The sequence below is a fragment of the Erithacus rubecula genome (assembly GCF_903797595.1).
Source record: "Erithacus rubecula genome assembly, chromosome: 5".
NCBI classification, from domain to species: domain Eukaryota; kingdom Metazoa; phylum Chordata; class Aves; order Passeriformes; family Muscicapidae; genus Erithacus; species Erithacus rubecula.
This window is the reverse complement of record NC_136687.1, coordinates 65225338-65242039: the sequence shown is the minus strand read 5'-3', so window position 1 is coordinate 65242039 and position 16702 is coordinate 65225338. Positions and strand designations below refer to the sequence as shown.

The 16702-nt window shown below is 41.9% G+C and overlaps 1 protein-coding gene across 1 annotated transcript in view; it reads right to left on the bottom strand.

The window, feature by feature from the left end:
* Window positions 1–1277: 1277 nt before the first annotated feature.
* SEC24D (SEC24 homolog D, COPII coat complex component) overlaps window positions 1278–16702 on the bottom strand; it is a 40366-nt gene continuing 24941 nt past the window's right edge. The window contains exons 9-23 of the mRNA XM_079306701.1: window positions 16485–16623; window positions 15192–15307; window positions 12770–12894; window positions 10168–10359; window positions 9447–9540; window positions 7957–8073; window positions 7607–7774; window positions 7060–7156; window positions 6297–6442; window positions 5602–5740; window positions 5070–5188; window positions 4225–4404; window positions 3905–4096; window positions 3348–3437; window positions 1278–2959 (exon numbers count right to left, since the gene is read on the bottom strand). Coding sequence (XP_079162827.1) covers window positions 2819–2959; window positions 3348–3437; window positions 3905–4096; window positions 4225–4404; window positions 5070–5188; window positions 5602–5740; window positions 6297–6442; window positions 7060–7156; window positions 7607–7774; window positions 7957–8073; window positions 9447–9540; window positions 10168–10359; window positions 12770–12894; window positions 15192–15307; window positions 16485–16623 — 2055 coding nt within the window. The 3' untranslated portion in view covers window positions 1278–2818. The remainder of the gene's footprint in view (window positions 2960–3347; window positions 3438–3904; window positions 4097–4224; window positions 4405–5069; window positions 5189–5601; window positions 5741–6296; window positions 6443–7059; window positions 7157–7606; window positions 7775–7956; window positions 8074–9446; window positions 9541–10167; window positions 10360–12769; window positions 12895–15191; window positions 15308–16484; window positions 16624–16702) is intronic.

Sequence of the window (16702 nt, the reverse complement as noted above, 5' to 3'; positions counted from 1 at the left end):
TGAGACACAGATACTCTTAGCTCAGAGCAGAAAATACCTTTTCCTTATCTGTGTTGAGCAGTTTTTTGTCATCTCTGTTTCTCAGCTTCCCTGGTGCTTCCGCAGTTGGCAGAGAAGAGTGGAAGATGAACAGTTTCCCAGCACACTCTGCAGCCTGTTCCAAAGACACACATGGGCACAATTACCACTGCAGGGTTAACGAGCCCATACTCACCCTCTGGGGGGGCTCAGACAACAGTGGGCACTTGGTGCAGGCTCCTCAGAGCCAGGAATTCATTCCCAGGCTCAGCACCTGATGGAATAAGCCCCAGATAAACTCCTCTCAGGGAGCAGCAGTCCAGCACACAGGTTTGCTGGCCAAGGCACTTTGACTGCACTTTCTCCTGAGGCAAAAGGAGGAATTCATCTCTTGGAGACTTCCCAATTGGACACAGGCATTATGCAGCAGGCATCAAAATACAAATACTTAAATTGGATCAAATCAAAAGGAAATGCAGTTGAACAGAAAAATTCACTTCAGGCACACTGCTGTTCCATGTCTTCTCATAAATGGGTGACAATTGCATCCCTGTAGCAGACTCTAATCCTGGCAGTGTAGATTGCAGTGTGGACACAAATCTGAAGTCACAGTGTTCACAAAACATTCCACCTTTCAAAGGAAGTTCTGGCATTCTGGGAAAACCACAAGTCTTTCTCCTATGGCAGAAACACAACTGAAGGCAGCACCTGACATAAAAAGGCTGCGGCAGGAATTACTGAAATTGTTTTTAATAACATTTATAAAGTGTGTATATATAAACAAAATTTGTTTCAGTTCTTGGGCTTCACAAAGAGAGGCGGGTGCAGCGTTCCGAGAGCTCGCAGTAAAGCGCAGATCCCGGCCTTGCTGATAAAACCGGGCTCATTGTGCCAGCGTCAGCCGCAGCCGCTCAGCTCCAGGGCCTTCGGCACAGCCCAGAACCGGCCCCTCGGAGCTGCCCTTGGGGCGGGCGGCGGAGCCCCGGTGCCGTCGGTGTTTGGGGACTCGGAGCAGAGCCCGAACCCGCGTTCGGGGCCACGGGACCCCGGTACCGGGAGAGGCGACACCGCTCGGGACCGGCAGAACCCGGGCGCGAATCCCCGGCCCCGCCGAGAGCGCCCCCCTCGGGCCGGGGCCCGGCAGCGCAGAGCGAAGGTCCGGGACAGGAGCGTGACAAGGACGGGCCCGGCGCAGGTGCTCAGGACGAGACAAAAACCTTGGAAAACTTGGCACATATGACAGAATAAACACACACACATTATCTATAATAATTGCTTATTTCTTTACACAAATGTTGCTGGTGTCATTTTACAAATGAAATGGCAACAAATACTTTTTACAGGGCAATGTCTACAGCTAAAAAGTGCTTGTCTTGGCAGCTGAACTCAGGCTGAGGACCCTTCTGTAATATAGCCACTTATTTCAAGAGCTCTTGGTCAATGACAAGAGTAAGACTGTATAGATAAGCTATCAAACCAAAAAATTATGCATTTGGCTGCTAATTGTTATTAAACAATTGCTATTGATATTAAACAACATAAGTAGCAACACTAACATGTTTAAAGGCACTTTTTTTTCTTTACTGAGGCTTAACCTTACTTTCGAGTGTTTTCTGCTTTCTTTGAAATACTAATTTTTTAATAACAGCTTTTGAAGTTTGGCAAATTCAAACCTCGCATTCAGAGGCATTGGTCCTAAAGAGACAAAGAGACTGACAAAGTATCTGAGGTAAACAGCTGTTCCAAAGGCTCTGGCTTCCCAAATTCTACCTTCAATATTGGTAATAGTAAAGACTGATTTTTCAAAGCAGTGACCACTGATTAGATCAGTCACTGTAAGAGAACTGGTATTAAACAAGAGGCTTTATAGCACCACAAATAACCTTTGGTTAATGTGTCAACTGTCTCACAGTTGATCTGCCACAGAAATTTTGAGGGACAGGTTTTTCTGGGTTGTGTTGGTAATATTCCAGTTCGCAAATGTACTAAATACAGCCTAACCTGTGCAATTTTGAAAATGCAATTAAATAGTATGCTAAGGTAATTGCTGCCCCCAAGTGGACACAATCGTACCATAATAGTGTGACACCATCTGCCAAAGGGGGCAAAAGGATTGTTTGATTCCTGTACTTCCTGGGATCCCTGTTGCTGTTACACTTACTCAAGTCCAGTTACAAAACTGAGGCATTTCTGTCTCCTGGATAACCCTGGCTGTGGAAGGCTCCCTAGAGCTCTGCTTCTGTAGATAGTAATACTTGCCCCTTCCAGGATAAAGGGATTTTGTGTATAGAGATTTGCTTCACAGGAAGGACATTGAAATCCTTCAAACTGAACTATATGTTTGCTGCCAATCTGATTCAACTCCATGTCCTCACTTAGAAAAAGAAATGTTTTGTCTTTTTTCCTCCTCTACAGATTCTGATCATCCTTCCCAGCTCTGGTACAACTTGTGACTAGCAAAAGGAAAAACTGAGAGTTTTCTAAATTGTCTTTTAAGAAATGTATATCATATATGCTCTTAAGCATTGGCAATTCTGAAATCTGGCAATTCAGGTAGAGAAAGGTTCAGGACTCCCAGAAGATTAATACCTGAGTGCAAAACTTCCTATTCTACAGCTTAAGAAGCAAAATACTCAGGGAGAGGTGGGATCAAATGTAACTGCACAAAAGAGCACAGAAAAGGGTCAGTAAAGCACAGCAGAAGGTCTGGGTCTGATGGAGCTGTGGGCCAGCCTTCAGGCACCAAAAACTGTCCCTCCTGCAAAGGCAAAAAGGAACTGAACATTTTACTTGAGTTGCCTTAACTGAGCAGCTGGCTGATCTCTTTGTGAATGCACACGAGGAAATCCACGTATGAGGCTCCTCCATAAATACTCTTGTCTTCTACTAAGAACTGGCGGAAAAGCATCTCTGGCTGCTCCCGTTGCTTCACTACCATCAGCTGGAAAGACAAGAGATACAGTTTTAGGATGCAGTCAGACTAATGGCAGCACAATTTTCCTATGTCTCTTAGTGGATGCTCTTGAGGTGGGGGAAGACCTCAAAACTAATAAATCTTCACACTGCACAAGCTGGAGAGATGAATGTGAATTGAGGAGGGCAGAATAACATGGTTATCTTTTAAACTTGACTACCTTTGAAAATAAGTTTTGATTGTAAATTAAACACATTTGAGGTGCCTGTGCCTACAAATCATGCTGGAACTCACCCACTTGCAGGAAGACTCCTGATACCTAAAAAAGCTTTTACAGCCACTGGAAAGTTTTGGCAAAGCCTGGAGTGTTCCTTTGAACAAGTATGAGGAATTAGTTGAGACAGAAAGCAGTTACCTTCATAGTGTGGGGCTTTTGGCTCTGGATTTGCTCCAGGATATGCTTTAGCTTCTTAGAAAATGGATTGTCCAGGTCAGGCAGGGATGTCTGTCAGAAAGAAAGATTATTAACAGTCCAGTCACACCTCTAACCAAGACTAGCTGCTCATGGTTACATTATAAAGTACTGCAGGTCTCATACTAAACAGGGAAAATCCATCTCTTTCACTATAAGGTCTCATCTCAAGGACTGATTTTTCAGTTTAAAATAACCACTATACAAAAATGCATCATGAAGAAAACTTAACCACTGCAAAGTGTCTTGTTGTAATTTTAGTAATACACAGTTGAAAGGACTTTAATATCTGCAATGAAGATTAAGATTTAAAAAGTTGTGAAAGCTTCTGTCCTCTTAGTGCTCAGTGCCAAAGTGTTAAGTTTTATGTAACTTAAAGCAATTCTGGTCTAGATACCTTCTGCTGGTCACCTGTTCTTGCTTCTTAAAAGACCTCATTTGTTTGTCTGATTAGCACCTGGTCTTGCTAAACCCTCAGCTGTGAGTCTGCATGTACTCACGGTGTCGGTGCTGATGTGTGCGAAGGATGGCACGTTGAACAGCCCCTGGATGAGCTCTGGGGACACGCTGGCTCCCAGCCACAGGAACATGCTCAGCCCGTTGGCCAGCAGGAAGGCCCCTCCCTCGGAGAGGCGCTCCTCAGAGCAGCGCACGGCAGCTGGGACAGCATCACTCTTCAGATCCAGGCTGTGCTGTGGGGCAAAAGACACAAAAGCTGTGGAACTGAAAAGTAACTACTGAAAACCTTGGTGTATCTCAGTGCTTCCTTTCCAGGTGAGAGGGGTGAGAAATCCAAGTGAGAAATGCACTGCTGACTCACAATTGGCAGCAGCAGGGGGTAGAAGAAGAGCTGTGTGTCGGCCACCCCCATGGCCATGACCAGCTGGCGGTGGAAAGCTCTCTCATCAGTTGGGATTTCGGGCCTGCCCGCCAGCACGCAGCTCTTCAACAGGCAGTTCATGTACACGGGCAGCACCTTCATCGTGTCTGGCAGGATCAGCTGAGAGAACAACATATTTTGTAAGAATCCAACAGAAATTATTTGCTCTGTAAGCTGTAGTCTCTGTCTTGGCTGCTGTCATCTCCCTGTAACCCTGCTAATTTTCAGAGCACTTGCTGGAGAATTAAGGAGAGAAATAATAGTCCACAGTAAGTAGCTCTGGCTTTGTTCGACATATTTGGTCCTTTCCAACAATGAACAATTCACTGCCCAGGCCTGTGGTTAGTGGCAGCACCTCTGGGATGGAAAAGTCCGAGTCTTTCTTTGAGTTGAATCACTAAAATGTGACTGAATAAATTAAATGGAAACAAATCAGTCACTCTGCTTAGTCAAAAACTAGACTACTACAACCATCTGTAACAACCAAACAATTAAAAATGAAGGCTTTGTGAGTTAGTGCGTAATTCCAGCAGGAAGAAAAGGGCTGGCTGAGCTCCTCTGTGTGAGTACAGGTGCCAGTTTTCTCAATGGCATTGCCTTTTGCTCCCAAACAACAGTTTCTGTGTGCTCTAAGTGCCACCACTCAATCCCACCTGTCATTAATTGTATTTAAAAGAAAAGGACAAGTCTGTCCTGAAGTTTTGCTTTCTGGCTCTGCTGATGTTGCAGGGTGGTGATGCACTTGTGGCAAAGCCTGGGTGGGTAGGACTGGGTGTGGGTTTTACCTGGCTGACAGCTGCTGGGCTGGCACAGTTCTTCTTGTAGCAGGCCAGCATGTGAGCAGTCTGATTCATCAGGATGTCCCTGACTGTCTTCAGGGGCTGGCTCAGAATGGCTTTAAAAGCTACAAGCACAGAATAAGTGTGTGTTAAAAAGACACCCTCTCAAAGTACTTTTGTCTACTGCTAGTTTCTGATTTTACAGACCTGAGGGCTGAGGCTGCTTTTCAGTCTCTTCTACAGACATCCAAAAACCCCACCAAACCCCCAGCACTGCAATTGGATGTCCACTGCCACTTACTGTGCCTGCCCAGTTCTGTGCATTACCGACACACAAGTATTACTTTGATGGCAATTTGTCTAAAATAGGTAATTATATGTCCTTTCAATTTTGTAATACTTCAGGAATTGCTCAGGTGTGAAGCAGCAAGTTAGGAAAAAATTATTTCCCACTAGGTAATCACTTCAGCCCCCTTTCCTTCCCCTACATCCATGCCAAAGTAAAAAAGGAAACAAAAGTGATCTGTTGCAACTGTACCTGACTTAGCAAAAAAGTTGATAAGTGCATCAGTCTCACAAGTCCTGTAGACATCAGCTAGCTGGGAGCTGCAGTTCAAACCTATGTTGTGTATGCGGATTCGCCTCTGCCCACTCATCGATGTGTACAGGACAGCACACTGCAACAGAGGCACCGAGTGTCACCACTGGAGCCACCCTCTCTGTGCACTAAAGGCAGATGACACCTTCTGCAGCCAGTGCAGCCTGCCAGTGCTGCTGCCAGCTGCAGCACCAGCACACCTGTGGTTCTTAGGGACACCTATCAGACATTACAGAATAACTTATTCATCTTAACATCATAACAAGTCTTGCAGTCTGCAGAGGGGGCAGTGAGGTTTAACAATGGAGAACTGCCCCTGAATAGAGAGGTCACAAGGAATGCTGCAACAATAACCACTGCTATATAAGTAGCAATGAATCTCTTACTCCATATAAACTCATTTACTGTGAAATGGAAAAAAATGAACGGCTGATGAGGTCTCAGTGTTTAGAAATACCCCTGAATAGAACATGCAGCACAGATATAGGGGAGCCCACTTTTTACTAGTGGTATTATAGCACAAAAGTCTGTGCAGGTTGTGCCTTGTTCCCATCCTTCCTACACCATCACCTCTCTGCCCTGGCTGTAGAAGGTCTTGCTACCATTTTATGGTATACATGAATTAGGTTTTTCACCTGAATTAGGGCCCCAGTGTCTTCATTTAGTTTGTCATCATGTTTGAACTCCACTGTCACTGCCTTGTCACAGTCAACCGCTGCCATCTCCACATCCGTGGTGTTGTTCATGTAAATGGCTCCAAAGAAGTCTGTAGCCCTGAAGCCTGCAGCCAGATTAAAACAGAGCATTTCATTCAAAAATGGCAAATTAAATTGACATCACCTACTGAAGCAGGAGCCATTTTCCCTAAGGCTTTACATCCTTAGGAGTCCCAACAAGGAGAGGAGACCCTGTCCTTGCTGATGGCTTTTGTGAGAGCTGGAGAAAGGGAAAAGCTGTGACTTGGACCCAGAACTTCTGCACTGCTGGCTTGGCATTTTTGGGTGTGCCCCTTTCTCTAATTCTTGCATTTGAGCTAAGAATGAATGAAAGCTGGATAGACACAGGAATGTCATTAGAGTATGAAAATAAATGAAGGCACGGGCCAGTGTCCAGCAGCAACATGTTTTTATACAACTTCCTTGCAGTCCATGTGCAGAGTGAGCAGAAGCCTTTCCCAGACTTGAAAATCAGTTATTAAGGAGGTATATACAGGAAATATGTGTGTGTATATATACACATACATCTATATATAACAACACATACACACAAAGCCATGGATTTTATCAGTCTATTCAACTAATTTTCAAGAGGTACATAATGAAATTAAACCAACCTGATCCTATAAGTGATTTGCATGGCACTACATTATTTAAAATTCATTCCTGTGGGTCCTATTACCTGTACTTGTCCGAACCCTCATTGTTGCATCAAATCCCATCTTTTTTTGGATATCCTTCCTGAGGTCACTTAAGAACTGGGGGCTGTCAGTACTGGGCTGCAAACACAAAGCACAAGGTTCAGAAGTTCAACATCCAAAGGCAGCAGCACTGCAGTGACCCAACTTCCCTTCCCAGGATCCCCATTGCCCCCCAGTACATCTGCTCACATATCTTGAGTCCTTTAAAAAGGATTTCAAATAGATTGTTTTCAGGATCAGGTATATGCAAGTGTTCAACATTCATCACCAGGTCTGGACATTACCTGGACATTCCTGCACTTAACCATTCAGGTAAATTTTAAGATGCCAACCAGCTTATTACTACTTCAAGATCTAACCTTTAGTCATTGTCAAGTTTGAATTTTATCCACTAGAATTAATAACCAGGTTTTCCAGACTTGCACTGCTTTTAAGTTAAATGTCCAAGCACACATTGAAATGAGAAGTAAAATAACAGCAATCCCCCAGCTGTTACTATCTGAAAGGCAGGAAACTGGCAACACTTACCTGGAAATTGTTGTACTTGTATAGTGTTCCACCAGTGTACATTGTGACAAGGCCCATGGAGGCTACATCTATGTACTGATTTGGGAAGAGGAACAAATTCACACAGCAGCCATTGGCCACACAGTCCTTGGCTAAGGCCTCATAATTTCCCTGTGGCTGGAAGAGGGTCTGCACAGGAAAAAGTAAAACAAGTACAATCATATTAGATATTAATCACAACTCAAAGGGCCAGATAAAGAGAAGAGGATGAAGTGGAAATATGAGGTGAGGTATGGCTATCATCAAAAGCATGCTTGCCCTGCCCATGGATACAGGGAACACAGATACTCTTAGCTCAGAGCAGAAAATACCTTTTCCTTATCTGTGTTGAGCAGTTTTTTGTCATCTCTGTTTCTCAGCTTCCCTGGTGCTTCCGCAGTTGGCAGAGAAGAGTGGAAGATGAACAGTTTCCCAGCACACTCTGCAGCCTGTTCCAAAGACACACATGGGCACAATTACCACTGCAGGGTTAACGAGCCCATACTCACCCTCTGGGGGGCTCAGACAACAGTGGGCACTTGGTGCAGGCTCCTCAGAGCCAGGAATTCATTCCCAGGATCAGCACCTGATGGAATAAGCCACCAGACAAACTCTCCTCTCAGGGAGCAGCAGTCCAGCACACAGGTTTGCTGCCCAAGGCACTTTGACTGCACTTTGTCCTGAGGCTAAGAGGAGTTCCTCTCTTGGAGACTTCCCAATTGGACACAGGCATTATGCAGCAGGCATCAAGAACTGATTTCTTGAGCAAAGGTATTTGCAGATTAATAATTCAGAGTGAAAACCTTACAAATTATAACTTCAAAATAGTGAGCTAAATAAGCTTAATTAAGAGCTGCTTTCTTTTAAAGCCATCAAAGGAAATTTACAATTATGGCCCTTAAATTTGTTTTGCAGAAGTCAAGTATTAGGAAAAAGCATTCAGATGAGCTTCACACTCATAGCTGCTGGTAGTATAAATAAATAACAAGAAAGAGGGTATTAAATCAAAATATAAAAAACAGATTTGAGAAATATTCATTTTTGTTTTGAGAAATTAATGTACTCAAAGTTCATGATTTATTCACACAAAGCTCACAGATAAATCAACCATTTTAAAGCCCACTGGCTGTGCTCTGCCCCTACAGATCTGGTGGTGAACCAGGGTGGTATGCATTAAACTGGCAATGCTCCATGGGAATGCCAGCATTTCAGGGGATGTCCTGGACATACAGAAAGCAACTGGGCAGCACCTTGGCCTGTGGATTCCCTGCCAGCTGTATCCAAACCAGGAGAATTTGTCAGTTAAATGGAAACTCTCGAGCCACGGCCTGATTCGGTCACAGTTACAAATACCCTGTTTTGTATAACAAGTTTTGCAGAAGCAAGAGAATAACCAGAGCAAAGTCTGATGTTGTTATTATTATTATTATACTGACTTTTCTATCCTTCACACGAGTAAGGGCTGCCTATCTGTGAAAACACAAGAGTATTGATTTGCTTTGCTGTGGTAACTAACCATTTCTTTATTTCTCTTAAACGCTGACAAGAAACTGTCTGCTGCTCCTGGTCTTCTCCTAAACATCCCTCCTACATGGAATAGACTCTGGGGACTGGTTTCCCTCAATAAAAACATCTGGGAACAGATGTTATTCTTGTCAGTTCTTATTCTGACTGCAGCAGTTGGAAGGTACTGTTAGAATAATGGAACATGAGGGCTGGAAACAATCAACGACCTTTTTCCCCCTAATTTCCCATTGTGATGGGACTGGCTTTTAGCAAGCCCAATTTCAAGCTGTTTCTCTGACAGAGAGGAATGTTCTACCTTTAGTGCCTCCATGCCAGCCTGGATAACAGGAGCAAAGATGGTCTCACTCTCATTGGTGTCTGCAAACAACTCCGGAATCTGGTCCAACAAGCTACAACAGAGAAAGGATCAGTCTCTCACCTGGTCAGTGTAAGGTAATCCCAAACACACCTTGTAACAAACATACCAAGTCACCAACAGGGAGATGTTTATCATGAAAATTTATAGTGCAAAACATACAAATTATCCTTGCTCAATTTCTTTGGATCCCGTACCAGAATAAAAGAAAATGTGCATTTTTTTAATTCTAAGAGGTGCATTGCTTCAAAGCTTGTAACATAAAGGAACATGCAATAAATAAAAGTCAGCTAACCATTAAGTAGTTCTGGTGTGCTATAAAGGACTTCAGAGTCCTAAGCTCATATTCAGGTGCACATGATGTGCATTGCAAGAGGGAAAACACAACATGGTCAGAGCCTGACCCCCCTCCCTGTGTAAGTCAGCGCAGCTGAAAGGTGATTTACACCTGGCCTACACAAACTTCCCAGGCTGGCACTGGAAGGCTGTGGCTATTGCTTTTTCTTTGCCTCAGAGGAGGAAACACAGGGCTTGAAGCATCTGCTGGCTTCTGCAGTATTTCAACAGATACCTGTACTCCCCAAAACCCAACTGACTAAAAGGCAGAATGCACATCAGAAGCATTCACATCTTACTCTCATGAAGTATAATTGTACTTTACTTGGTAACAACTGATCTGGATTCCTGAAAGTCAACAAGGAAACCATCCAGCAAAGGAACAAAAACTTCAGCCACATCCGTGACCACCATCATCTGAGGCTGAGCTAAGCTGCTTTTTACATTGAAGAAGTGAAGGACCTTGTTATAAGTGACAAAACCAACTCGAATTGCTGAGGATTCTTCTTGCTCTTCTCTGTAAGAAAAACAAAACCCAACTGGTTATAATAAAGCTTGCAAAGAAAGCATTCCTTTGACATGCAAGGCTGCTCTCTGATCATTATCTGTGCTGGGAACAACAAAGCAAACAACAACCAAGCAGACGTAATGGCCTCAATCTTTGCCTTAGGTCAAATTCAAGCACCCCGATAGAATAAACTGCTCTATTGTTTACTCAAAAAAAAGAAATTATCAAGTTACATCAACCCTATCAATGGTGCATCCCATTCAAACAGTCAAAAATCCCAAAGACAAATAATAAGCCATGTTGACATCATAACATGGGAAAGAGAGAATAGCACAATTAGTTATGGAGCTTGATGAGGACAAAGTTCAATTAAATTTTTGTACATACAGCACTTTGTTACTTCAAAGAGAAGCATCCACAGTCCCAAAAAGATGGTACAGACCAGGTGTTTGAGACCTTTATTGCAGATATTGCTCTTACCAGTGTCAGTCTGCACTGCCCCACTTCAACCAAGTTCTATCATTGTTTTAAAGATTACCTTTAAGCAGATAATTGTCTCTGTAGTTTACACACTAAGTTATTTCTGAAGACTCACAATGAGAAGCCTGACCCATATGCACAGAAATGCATTCAAACACTTTTTTGGTTTTTATTTTTAATTATGTACCTAAAATCATAATTGCACAACTCATTACTCTGATTTTCTGAACTCTTAAGCACATTTTTACAAACAAATTTCTCAGTATTTCTCAAAATACAGACAGGGTTCTTGTTTAGAACACAGGTTTGAAAACATCTGCTCTAAAACTTCAGCAATTCTTTTTCTGCACAGGTTTCTTTGGTACCTCAAGGTCTTCCTCTCAAAGATACAAGCTCAGGGGAATTCCCTGCAGAGGGCTTTTCCCTCTTGTGGAACAGCAGAATATTTCTGCAAGTGTCTTTGTCCAGCAACAGAAAATTAATACACAGTGACTTCTGTGTCCTAAGCAAAATTTTCACCACAGGTTTTGGTGGAATGCCTTACATTTGTCTTCTTTTAAATTAGTATTGTTTAAGCCAACAGACAAATCTGAGGAAACTGAAGGGCCTGGCTTTCTTAATTTAATTTTTTTTTTCAGTGGACATGAAAAAATTGGCCCAAATTATTTCATAATAGATCTCACAGAGTGCTGGTGAGAAGGATGAATATGCCTCTTTTGTGATATAGATACACTTGCTTTCATTCCTCCTCTGCTTGCCCTAGTCAAGCTTCCAAACTACCAAATGCTTTTTCTTACTCCACTCATGCCTCTTATTTTCTTCAGAGTCATGACCAATCCTGATGGAAAACTCAGATATGTTCAGGATAATATCAAACACTTGGTGTCTCTGGTGCAATCTCCAGTGAAAAGCTACTAGAGAGATGGCCTTACATGGGCATCTGATAAACTAAACCCCCACCCCTGGACTGGAATTTCCTTCTGGCACAGGGATCCCAGAGGGCCACAAGAAAAAAGATTGTTAACGTATCCCAGATTGTCCCAAGGATGTCATCTCCCACCCTTCCTCACACTGCTCTCTCCATTTCTCAAGTTTGTTCTCCCTCTGCAAGCATAGATATTTAGAAAGCATTTTCTTTTTGGATGTTCTTTTTTTAATATATCTTTATATATGGACAAAAAGCATCTTCATTTTTCAGTCTGTCTTTCACTGCTCTCATTTCCCTATGTGCCTGTTTCATTTAAACTCTGGTGCAAACCACACTAGTACATTAAAACCTACACTAAAATACAGTAAAATAATACACTATCAATAATATTTACCACAGTAGCAGTATCACTACTGCTGTGAGTTTCATGCTGACAAAGCACACATGCTGTATTTCATAAAATGGTTGTTGCCTATAAGATCTGTTCTCTCAGATACAAACCAGGACACAGAAGTCTCACAGTGCAGCAAGAAGCTTTAAAAGTTTTGTTAATTAACGTAACAAAGATGTTATGATAAAAAGATACAAGCCACCAGCATCATGGCTTTAGAGAGACTGGCTACTCCTGAGTGTTCTGATTTGGGTACTTCCCTGTTTAATTCAATGAGAAAAGCAGGACTGCACAGAGCACAACTGCAGCAAGAGCAGTGGAAGCTACAGGCTGTGACTAAGCCAATAGCACCACTAGAGTTCACTGCAGGAAAGGAAAAGAATGCAAGCTCCATGTGTAGTAGCATGGCAGATTCTTTCTGTTCATACACCAAGCCCAGACATCCAAGTGTAAGAATTGCCAGCAGTGCTAAAAATTAACATTTGGTCACTATCACTCAAAAAACTCCTGTACTGGAAATTCTGACATTTTCCATAGCCTGGTTTTGCCTTTCAACATGCAAAGCTGCATGAGAAGTGCAGTGTAGTGAGCTAAGCCAAGCACACTAAACATCTCTTTACCTTGGAAGTTTATCTAGCAGAGTCTTCAGTTCATCACATATGAGTTTCACTAGGCCACTCTTTATGTTTCTGTATGATACATCAATCATGAAGATAAAAGCTGGTGGATTAGGAGGCTTCTTGTCCTACACAGAAAACAAAACAACCACTGACAAGGAAAATTTGACAGTGTCCTGTTATGAGAAAAGAATTTAAAGGTGGTACCATGAGGCAATGCAAATACAGTGTTTGAAAAATGCTGTGAATCATAAATAGTAACTATTGCAGAGGGCTGGCACCTATGGGGTAAAGTCCAGCCCTAGAATAGAACATTATAACTGGAGAACAGCATCCTAATGGAATAAAATATCTAAAGGGTAACAGTTCATTAGATAAGATGAAGCACAAGCTTTTTTGCTGGAATTCAAGAGTTTAAACAAATTTGCATTTTGGCATTTTTCTGTACCCCTGCTTTCCTTTGGGAGTTCCTCTTATCCACAGTGTAAGTGGCACACAAATCGTGCCTACACTGCTGACACAAGTTTCTGTAAGTAAGAAGAGGAAAGAGGAAAGTTTGTTTAAAAAAAAAAAGTCATGCCAAGAGATGTATCTAGGAAATTAATACAAAATCAACAGAGCAAGAGTGAAAATCACACTTCCTCAAATGAGTTTTCTTAATTCCCATTAAATGATTAGTAGTCATTACTTGGTGTCAAATTCAGAACAGCTTTTTCATTACAGTTTCAATTCCCTCATATTGAGTTCTGACCTCTTAAACAAATTATACTTGTTAAACTAAACCCTAGAAAAATTCCAGTTAAGAAAAATTTGTCCAGTCCTTGAATTATGACTTATCCTTAGTCCCTGGCAAACTTTTAAGCAAACTGAACATTATACCCTTGATCTCACTCATTTGACTCATGCAAATCAGGATTAATTCCAGTGAACCAAACAAAACCAGGCAGTATTTTTCAAAGCTGTTCTGTTTACTGTACTTGGATGCCTGTTTCAGAAACTGCACCAAAAACTGCTCCCAAATTCTTGTATCAGATCAGCATTTAGAAAGAATCTCTGCCTAAGTTCTGACAAATATATGGCAGAAACGAGGACTTCTGCTCTCACCACATCCGCTTAGCAGGAGTGCAGTAACGCAAACCAGCTGGGATTTGTTAACATTCTTTGTAGCTGTTCATCCTTGTCATTTGATAAGCACAAAAGGAAATGACTTCTCAGTTCTGGTCTTGAGCTGGATTTGTAAAAGAAGAGAACCTCTGCAACTTGGAGCTAATGAAAAGTGAATTACAAAATAATGCCATGTTTAATGACTAAGCATATCCAGAGCAGAGTGTTATTTTGTAAGAGAATTCTTTACTGTAACATTGCAGTAAGTCTGAGGATGCATCTTTGTAGAAAGCAGGCAGACCAGACTGGATGACTTGTCAAGGAAACTCCCCGATTTAAGTTAAATGGCAGAAGTCGAGGCTTCAGAATTTGATGGAGCTTCACTGGATGTACACTGAGTGTCCCACACTCTATTTCTGCAACATCTCACCACAGTTCTCTCCTTGCTTTGAGGTTCAACCCAGGTTTCAATCAAATCTTCTAGCTTATTTCAGAGATCTCACTGGATTTTGGAGCAGTGCTCTAGTGAGCAAATAGAACTGAACCTTTTCATTTTCTTCATACCAGCAATAATTTGATGGTCTGAAGAAGATGCTGCTAGCTACTTGAGGATTTTGTAGGACCCAGTTGCCTTTTCTAACCTTAACATGGCCTCAGCTCCACTCGCAGGGAGAAAATTCTGCCTGATTCCAGCACGAACAGAAAAATACGTCCGTGCTGAGACCAGATGAATCACACTTGCAGTTTTGTAAAATGAGCTGAAGTTTGAAAAGATTAAGTCATTTATGCTTTCAGAAGTATCAGATAGAGTTCTACAATAAAACCAATTACAAATATTTAGAGTAACATGAGTGGGCTCTAGACTGAGTTCTTCAATGAGTTGATATTAGAAGAGAGAACCAATTTCACTGTAACTTATTGGTCAGAAAACTAAGAAGACTCTTGCCAGGAATAGATTCCGAGGTCAAATTCCTTTGCTAAGGTTTTGGGTATTAAGAAGGTAATTTAGGCATGTGTCAGTCCCCAAAATCAGTAAATGCAACAAGGCACCAGAATTTCAGAGATATCCCCTGAAAAGTGCAACATGTTGGGTAGAACCAAACACATCTCATTTAAAGACCGGTGATTCCTGATTTTGCTGCACTGCTTGCTATTCTTACTCACTTGTATCACATTCTGCAGCACAAAAGAACAACACACCTATTCCCATTTCCTAGAATGGTCCTGGAAACTGATTTGCATCTTTCAAGTGCATGTACCCTGTTTACCCTGTTTGTTTAGCCATAGCACAGTACATGGGTTTGCCCACGGCAGTACTCACTCGGCAATAATCAGAAGTAGCCACGTACTCGTAGGATCCCAGGGACAGCTCAGGCCTCTCATAGTGGTCCATCCGTCGGCCCATGTGGTCCAGGTGTTGAAAGAAGAATGGGGGGACTAAAAGCCAACACAAGAACAGGAAAAAACATTTATAACTAGGCAAAGAAAGGAACAACACTACAGATCCTTTCAGCAGATGTGATACACTCCAAAGCACTGAGAAGTCAGGTAGGTTTGCACCAACAATTTACACAGAGCCAGCCTTATGGTTCCTCAATGAATGCATATTCAGAATGCTTATTTTTCACATTTTTGCCTGTAAAAGTGTATGTGTGTGAGAGTGAGTGGAATATCAACCTATCAACATAGGAATATCAACCTAGTTTCTTAGCCTCTTAAGGCCTTTTCAAAGATCTTATTTTTGTAAGTGCTTTCTGACTAAGACACTGTAGTAATACCAGCATGATTTAAAATGATACTGCAACTTAAATGTCTTTCTTAAAGTGCTCCTGGTGCATCTAAATTTCCCTTTATGAGAGTTTAAATTGTTAACAAACCATGAAATTTATTATCTGCTATGCCTGCACAAACATTAGAGCTGCAGGCAGCAAAGCAGTTGCACTGAGTCTGACAAGGTTCACGTTTCAGAGTTGAAAAGATGACTGTATTAGGGAAAGCACCATACCCTGTGATCCAGCTGAGGAAATCCAGCTTGATACAAATGTCTAGAAAGGCTAGTTCTGGCAAACATTTGGGATTTCGCCAAGAGCACAAGAACAGTTATGAGTCACATGCAGCACACTTGAACAAATATGGCATGGTATCTTCTGTGAAAACCAGCACTTGCCACAGTAAGATTAATAGCTTTTTTAACCATTGCACCCACAGTCAAAGCACAGGATGAAGCTAACATGGGTCTAAATATCTGCTCCTTTGTATATTTGCATTTCTTAAAGAAATTGATGTTTTCTTTCAGCACAAAAAATGCTTTCAATTAACAACACAAGCAGTTCTGTATCCTATGCTGTCACAAAAAATTTAAAATTAAGTTTTAATTTAAGATCACACCAGACTGGACTTCATGAGTCAGCATTACTTTTTGGATATTTTTTTAAACTGTACTGAACAAACGTTTTCCTCTACTATTCTTAGGATTTTTTTTTTTTCAATTTGTGAAATAAACCTAGTTACTGCATCTCCCTGAACTATTTTTATTGAATCGGCAAGCCAAGAAAATAACTTTTGGGATACAGTTTCTTTTTACCCTTACAGAATTGATACAAATATCACTTACCATCATTTATACAGTTACAAAATGCACACTGGTACCTCCTGCCACCTTCAATGAACTGCATGAAGGGACACATGTAAGCTTTGCAGCGGTTGCAGCGGATGGGGCCGGTCTCGCCGTGGTTTACGAGATAAAGAGGAGTCTGCAGAGGAAGGGGTACAGAGAGAGAACAATGGAAACGTAAAACAAAGAGAGCTGCAAGAGTTAATGCAGATTGAACT